Below are 7,530 nucleotides of genomic sequence, written 5' to 3'. Positions count from 1 at the left end.
GCGATGGGCGCTAAGGGAGGTGCTCTGGCCTCGAGGGCTGTGCCCCCATCGGGGTCCCGGGGCGGCCGCCTCCTGCAGGTGCTCTGCCTCAGGGAGCCCGGGACTCTGCCAGTGTCACCAGCGCCTCCTCCTCGGTGTCACCAGCACCAGGTGCTCTTCCGTGCCCAGCTCCGTCAGGACTCAGGGGCCTCAGATCAATGGCTTGAGCCCCGTCATCCCCACAGTGCTGTGAAGTTCGGGCCGAGGGCAGGATCGCTTTTGGCGAGCCTGCGGAGGGCAGAGCACCACGCCACCCGAGGAAGAGCCTCTGTAAAGCCACTACTGATTGAAAACAGCACTTCTCACTTCTCTCCTCATCCTCCCCAACATCGCACGGGAGGCTCCTCGCCGGCTTCCAGCAGTTGGGAGAGCAAGAGCTTGGTGGCACCTTCTGTATTTCTCTGGCTCACTTCAAGGGAGTGGGGACCTCCTGAGGAACTCTGCAGCCTCCTTGTTGCTGTGGACATTGTGTACTCCCTGGGGTAGCTGCTTCTGACACGGGGCACCCTGTGATTAACAGCAGCATTGTCATTTCCTGCTCTCTCTTCTCTTTGGCAGAGAGCACCATGGAATGTGGCTGTGAAGCTGAAAGGGGCTCTGGTAGGAGAGCAGCTCTGTGGAGTCAGCAGAAGGCAAGACATTAACCTTTAGTTCCACCAGCACCACCGCTGGGAACATGGGAAAGCACTTCCTGCTGGAGAAGGTCTTGGCTTCATCAGTGCCAGGAAATGTTGGAACCAGAATAGAAATGAAAAGGAAGGAATCAAACAAATACACATCATTATGCAGTTGTGAAATGAGAGAAGATGAAGATTCGAATGCAGAGAGAAACTGAACATCAGAAATAATATGGGAAGAGATGAAGGGGTCCAGAGGGGAGAGCAAGAGGGATACAGAACCTCTCACTTGTTATTCTTGTGGATCCCGTACCCTCTTATCAAATGGTGATGTCATGCTGGTATTTCTGTTTCCTTACATGGGTTGTTTTGCAGATGAGACCTCAGCTTCATCCAGTAAGTTCCACTGGCTGGTGGAGCAGAGCTCCAGTGAGCACCCTTTCTTCTGGAGACACGTGTGGCTGGGCTGTGTGAGCCCAGCATGGTGTGAAGGGTTGTTACTATGGGTGCTGATAGAAACTAAAGGGGAGGAAATAGCAGATGGGAGATGGGTTTGCTCTGAGCATGAAGAGGAAGAGCGGTGGCAGGCAGTGGTGAGCAGCAGAGATTGCACCCACAGAGGCTGGGGAGACAGCAGGGCCTGCGCCTGCTGACTGTTGCGCATGTCCCTTTGGTGGCAGGGTGACACAAGCTGTGTCTGGCCTGGTGGACGCTCATGTCCTGGTGTCCCTCATGCCAGAGGTGGCAGGGGAATACAGGGGCTGGGCGGCAGCTGGGATCTGGGTACTCATGGCCAGAGTGGGGGCAAGGCTCTACAGGGCCGTGTACACCCCGCAACCAGAACGCTCTGATCAAGCCCATGCTCATGTCAAACCGCAAGTCCCTGGGGGCTGGCAGGGTGTGTTTGTCCCCACCTGGGCTCAGCGAGCACACCCGATCACCAGATGGGTGTGGACATCCCCCCATCCCCCCGCAGTGACAGCAGCACTGCTTCCTCCACGCGGTTCATTCCCTGGTGTAAAACAAAACAGACTCGGGTGGAGTGGGGAGGTGGTGCTGTAGGAGACTGGGAAAGTGGCAGGGACCTGCTGGGCTGGGCCTTAGAGGAGTGGGAGATGGCCATCAGCAGCTCCTGGGGGCATTACTTGTGTCTCAGGGCCAAGACTATGTGGTCAGGATGAAACCAGAGGAGGAATCGGTGAAGAGAGGAGATAAGAATTGGGCTGAGGCAAGAGAAGGGGAAGAGAGGGGAAGCCTGTGAGCACAGAGGGAACTGTCTGGCCCAGTGGTGAGGGGGTGAGGTCCCGGCAAGGCTTCAGCTCCCCTTGGCTGAGCAGTGGCCCTGCACTGCAGGGACAGACAGAGACTCCCGGCCGATCCCACCAGGCACCCAGCATCGTCACCATGAGGCTGTTGGGAAGCATGGAGCTCTGGCTGGCCAACACCTTTCTGCCCCTGCTGCTCCTCACCTGGCTGCCAGTTGGTAAGTCCCCCAATGCCCTTGCCTCTGCTCCCTCTTTGCTTATGCCTGCAGAAGGTGTGGAAGGTGCTTGCTGCTTTTTTTGCCTCTCGCATCATTTAGCCCCTCTTCTGCAGCACCACCTTGCCATGTGCCTTGCAGAGGGGTCCCCCTTGCACCTGTGCATGCACAGGCTGTGAGGTCTGGGGGCTTTGAACCAGCTTTGCCTTCAGCATCAGGGAGAGAAAACAGTTGGGAGGAAGGAAACAGAAAGGCTTCTGAGCCTGATTACTGTGTGCGGGTCAGATTCACATGGCAGATGTGGATATTCCTTAAGACAAAACCATTTCCTATACGGTTTTTTTTCCAGCAGGACTTGCTCACCAGATTTCAGCCACAGTTGATGTGTTGGTAGGGTTAGGTCTCATCTTGCAGTCCTAGGTAGGCTCAAGCTGTGCCACCAGGGAGGTGAAGTGGTTTAATGTCACCTGAAATGATGGAAAACAGCAGAATGGAAGTGGTGTGGAGAGAAAAATTATCTGGTCCAAGTCATCTTTGCCAAAGCAGATGCAGGAATGTACACATGCACGGTAGAGAACACATCCATGGTAAAGAACACGTCCAAGAGCAGATGTTCTGAACTGAGCAAGGGTGGTAAGGGACAGAAGTCCACTAACACCCCTCAGAGTAGAAAGAAGGGACTGAAGAGAGGTGAGAGGGGGAGGACTCAGCTGAGAACCTGTGAAGTGAGTTCAACTCAGATTCTGAAGTACTCCAGAGCATTATGGGGTGAGTTGAAGCCAGAGAGGCTGCAGGGAATCTGTTTACCATGTTTTCTTTGCTTCTCTAGGGCTGACCATTCTCCACTGTCAATCTGCCAGTCCCACCTCATGCTCCATGAAATGGTGGAGCCTGAGGCACTTCCTCCTTGGGTGCCTGTGTCACAGGTGGAGGAGGTGCCTTCCCCCAATCCTCACATTTTCAATCCTTCCTGAGGCACAGAAATGTTTGTGCACTGCACAGCATCCAGTCGCATGAGGCAACATTTCAGCATTGAGTGCTGAGGAATGGTTAGCAGTCAGATTTGGAAAAGATCATCAGCTGGTACAAAAAAGGATGGTCCCTTCACCATGTCTTTCATCAGTGACACATGGGACATGACCCTGCAAGATTATATTTATATTTATATATATATATTTCAGCTATCACTTCTGGTTTTGTTTCCCCCAGGAACAGCCAGTCAGATGGCAAAGCCAGTCACCAGTGTGCAGTTTGAGATTTGTTTGGAGAATCTCACAGTGCAAGTGAAGTGGTACAGACCTGAATGTCCTGAGGGGGAGAATCAAACCAACATCGTGGTTCTGAGAGAAAACTGTATGAATTTCACCAGCTCAAGCTTTTGTACAGCCAGCACAGGAATCTGCATGTGTAGGGTCTTCATCACAAGACCAAACTCAACAGACACTAGAAACAGCACACAACAAGCAGCTGTCAGTAAGTGGCAGTGGGTCTGTTTCCATGGGGGAGATGAGTGGGCAGGGCAGGATGCACTCCAGGCAGGGCACATCCAGCACTCCTCTGGCTCTTCCATGAGTTGTTTCCCTTGAAAGCATCCCAAGAACTGGAGGAGCCAACACAGCACAGCAGCTTTTGGCAGACTGATCCCACCATGGAGCTGCTGGGCCATTGACCCCTTCCTAGGACCTGTCATATCCTCCATCTGCAGCACATCAGCCAAATACTGACATGGCTGGAGCTGTGGTGGTAGAAGAGGGACAGCCAGAACTGTGGGGTCAAGGCTCCTGCTCCAAAGCAGAGCAGGATGCAGGGTGTTCTCTGCCTCTGGACAGTCTCTCACTCATGTTTCTGCCTTCCAGGCTATGGCTGTGCAGGACCTCAGACTGATGTCACAGGGAATATCTGGACAGGTGTGTCTCCACAGTCCCCTGGCTGCAAGAGTGGAGGGCAGGAGGAGTCCTCAGGGGAAAGGAGGGAGGAGCAGTAACGGAGAAAACAGCCAGATGTTTTCCCATGAGTGGGTGGGACCCACTGCCAAACTGGGGCAGGCACCAGTGGATCAGAGGCTGTGATGCTGGGCACGGGCTCTGATGCTCCAAACTACCCCCTGGATGAGTTTGGAGGCCATTCAACACAGGATTTTGTCAGCACCCTGAAGCTGTAGAAGGTGCAGGGTCTGGAAGCTCAAGTCTGGGAGGAAACTGACCCTGCCATGAAGGAGGCAATGGCAGCATGTATCTCTGCACAGGGGATGGTGGCTCACAAGTGCCTCTGATGTTTTGTGTGCAGGATTCAATCTCCTCCTGTGCATCCTCCTTGGCTTAGCAGTCGGGACACTCCTTTACATGCCGGTGATTGGCTTCCTGCTGTGGCAGTGCAGAAGGAACAGAACAGGTTGGCATTTCTTCCTCAAGTGCTGGTCTGAACAAAGCCAGGCTTGGGAGATGTCCATCTTTGACATCCTACTGCTCTTGCTCATTCCGTGTTCCCTTCACAAGTCTGTCCTCCTGAGGAAGCTGTCCCAGCGTGGTGAGAAGGTTCACCCCCCTCCCTCACTTCTGGCCAGTTGCTGGTGGGAGTCTGGTTATGGCACAGCCTGTTGTGTGATTGAAACAGGTCTTGCATATCCAGAAATGTCCACCTCAGAGCTCTTCTCCAGCCCCTCCAAGGGCTTTTAAGCCCTTGCCAACCCCTCCAGCCCTTTGGCCATGTTCAGAACCACAGACCCACGGTGTCTTATCCTCTACCAGAACAAAAGCAGGACCAATGTAGATGCTTGCTTCATTCTTTCATTATTTTCTTAATTTAAAATAATGATCATTGTCACTATTTAAACTACTATTTAAACTAGATTTTCTTTTTCAGGAGAGCTCGTGAGCGGGGAAGTGGCAGAGGGGAATCAGGTCAGTACAGTAAGCCAGGGAGAGCTTTGCATGTATTGCTTTCCTCCTCCCTGTTAAAAAAAGCATTGTCTGTTGAATACCCACTTAAAGGATTTCATAGTAAAATCAGCTTTGCTTTCTAAAAACATGGTCCTAAACATTTATTAATTCCTATTAAATAAGGGCTTATTTGTTTGTGTAGGTGGCACTTCTGAGCAATCTGGGTAATGCTTGGGCAGCACAAAGAGTTGTGCCAGTGGAGATGCATTAGCAGGGGAGGCACAGAAGGAAAAGCCAATGCTCTACTCATAGTTCTCTCCCTGCAGGCAGCCCCAGTGACAGGGACTGAAGACCTGACCTATGCCAACCTGAATTTTGAAAAGAAGGGGACAGGACCTGCCTCCTCTAATGTCATTTACACCGAGATCAAGCCATCGCAACAGAAGCAGAGTGGTGGGGATGGCGGCGCTGCCAGCACAGTGGTGGATGTCTCCCTGAATGAAGAGGGCAAGTGAGGGAGGTGAGCAGCTTGTTGTCCACCTGTTGGGGTCATCCTCCTCAAAAACTAGGTGTTAGCTGATACGGCTGCCCAGTCTTGGTGACCAAAGACACCTATTACCCCTGAGTGACTGCAGAGCCCTGCTTTATGTTCCCCTGGAAGAAGCCATGTCTCACAGTGAGGACAGAGCTCTGGAGCCCATTTTCCTCTTGCCTTCTCCAGCTCCAAGCACTGCCATGCCTCAGCAACTCTTTTCACTGTCTCCAGTCACTGACACGCTCCTTGTTACTTGCTCCATGCTCAGGAATGACAGTATACACTGTGTGGTCAACACAGTGTTCAGGAAGAGCTTGGTCCTGGATGTGCTGGGTGCACGGCCATGAGAAGTCCTGGAGCGATTTTCTCTGGAGCAGGCACCTGCTGTGATGTGGGCTGCCCTTGCTCTCATTCACTCACTTGAAACCCAAGGGGCAAGAGGGATGGAAAAGCACTGCTTGCTTCAGAGAGGTGCTGCTGCAGCGACACACACGGATCTGTTTTGTACTGGGAGTGGCTAGGTGTTTTTGCTGGTTTGGTGGTGAATACCCTTCTCGTGGGTACAGCACTTTCTTTTGTGCCCTCTTTTATTGATAGTGTTGTGTTTGAGTTTTTCAGTAAAATTGTGATTCCCACTTGTCTTGCCTGGTGTTTCCTCTGCTGTTGGAAGAGGATGGGTGAAGAGGAGCAGCTTGAGTGGAGTTAATTTTCCCACTGGGTCTGAAACCAGCACATAGCTCTAATGATTTAGTGTTACAGCCACGACAGATGCTGAGGTTCAGAGATGACCCTAAAAAGATAGTCCAGATCTTCTGGGTTATTCTCAGAGCATATGATCCAACTTGGATAGATGTCCAAACATTGAACACCAACCAACCAAGTGGTGTTTGCCTGACACAAGTGTCAGGGCTGGGCCAGTGCAGCCCTTCTCTTGTGTCTATAGCATGGAAATACTTACATTGTTATTTTAAGAAGGGTTTTAAAAAACCTTCAACTAAGAGGGACAGACTGCTCATGAATTCAAGAAGAGCTGAGCCAGACACCTGAGACTTGTACTAACAACCTTGGTAGCCACTTGTTATTTGCTGAGGGAAGGGGAGAAGTTTCAGAGGAGCCAAGTATAGCTGCAGAGTTCTTCGGAATCCCTCTAATCAAAATAGAAGCCCACAAGGAAAACCACAAAGGACATGAGCAGAATGACATCCTCACTAAATTGCCCAGGCAAAATTGGAAAGCTGTGGTACAAATCAAATTAAGACTAACAAGGGCTGCCAGAGGCTCTGCATTTGCTTAACTGCCTTATAAAAAGAAGTGGAGGGAAAAACATGCTCACTGCTTCACCAGGGAAGAGTTATTGATCAATGAAATGGAGGAAGCTGGGACATTCATAGTGCTGCATTTGCATCCTTCTTTATCCCGAAGGTCAGTGGGGAATCAGATCTGGAATAGCATTTTTAACAGGGGACCAGACAAGAAGCCATGAAGCTGCCGTGGAGCATTAACACCAGTGAGCAAGAGGCAGGGAAAGGTAGCCAGGGCTGGAGGAACCAGCTGAGGTAACTTCTCCAGTGCAGGCAGGAAGGGTGGGGGCAATCTCTGCTCATTGCCTATTTTTAAAAAGGTGAAGCAGCTACTATGGCCAGAGCTGAGCCTCCAAATTTCACTTCTCAGAAAGATGCTATCACAAGCAGTTAAGCAAGTGTGTGAAGACAAAGCAATAATAAACATAACGCCCTCCTTGCCCCAAACTCCTCCATAAAGAGAGGGCCCCTTGTCCCTGTGTGCACCTAAGGCTGGTGAGTGAAACATCCACAATGGGTTTTCCTGCCAGGAGCAGAGGGTGTCCTTACTGCCCACCAAGCTCTGCTGGCTGTAAAAGAGAAGGCTGACTCATGCAGAGAAACAAAAGTAAAAGTGCTGCTTCTCCCAGTTTGGGCAAGAGGAAAGCAGAGCTCAGGGTAAGGGTTACCTTTATCAGGG

At 51.5% G+C, this 7,530-nt stretch overlaps 1 protein-coding gene across 7 annotated transcripts; it reads left to right on the top strand.

Moving 5' to 3' along the window:
- Positions 1 to 11: 11 nt before the first annotated feature.
- Positions 12 to 6,241, top strand: LOC120757722 (uncharacterized). Of its 7 annotated transcripts, none has more exons than XM_040075280.2 (8): positions 12 to 150; positions 598 to 1,052; positions 2,010 to 2,139; positions 3,346 to 3,609; positions 3,993 to 4,043; positions 4,423 to 4,527; positions 4,999 to 5,036; positions 5,342 to 6,241. In XM_040075280.2, the coding sequence occupies exons 2-8, from the start codon at positions 981 to 983 to the stop codon at positions 5,528 to 5,530; spliced, it is 849 nt and encodes a 282-aa protein (XP_039931214.1). In that variant the 5' UTR covers positions 12 to 150; positions 598 to 980; the 3' UTR covers positions 5,531 to 6,241. The 7 variants fall into 7 exon arrangements, with proteins under 7 accessions (XP_039931214.1, XP_058278047.1, XP_058278048.1 ...); XM_058422064.1 differs by having other exon boundaries at positions 12 to 1,052; positions 5,342 to 5,535; positions 5,737 to 6,241; XM_058422065.1 differs by having other exon boundaries at positions 12 to 1,052; positions 2,043 to 2,139.
- Positions 6,242 to 7,530: the final 1,289 nt, after the last annotated feature.

This window comes from Hirundo rustica, chromosome 11, assembly GCF_015227805.2.
Source record: "Hirundo rustica isolate bHirRus1 chromosome 11, bHirRus1.pri.v3, whole genome shotgun sequence".
NCBI classification, from domain to species: domain Eukaryota; kingdom Metazoa; phylum Chordata; class Aves; order Passeriformes; family Hirundinidae; genus Hirundo; species Hirundo rustica.
Note: the sequence above shows the minus strand (reverse complement) of the source record. Positions and strands in the feature narration are given on the sequence as shown.

Excerpts from the sequence above, each read along its gene's own strand:
- LOC120757722 (XM_040075280.2), top strand. The coding sequence starts at position 981 with ATGGTGATGTCATGCTGGTATTTCTGTTTCCTTACATGGGTTGTTTTG. Across the intron at positions 1,053-2,009 it reads TGAGACCTCAGCTTCATCCA|GGACAGACAGAGACTCCCGG; the intron begins GTAAGTTCCACT and ends CCTGCACTGCAG. Across the intron at positions 3,610-3,992 it reads CACACAACAAGCAGCTGTCA|GCTATGGCTGTGCAGGACCT; the intron begins GTAAGTGGCAGT and ends TCTGCCTTCCAG.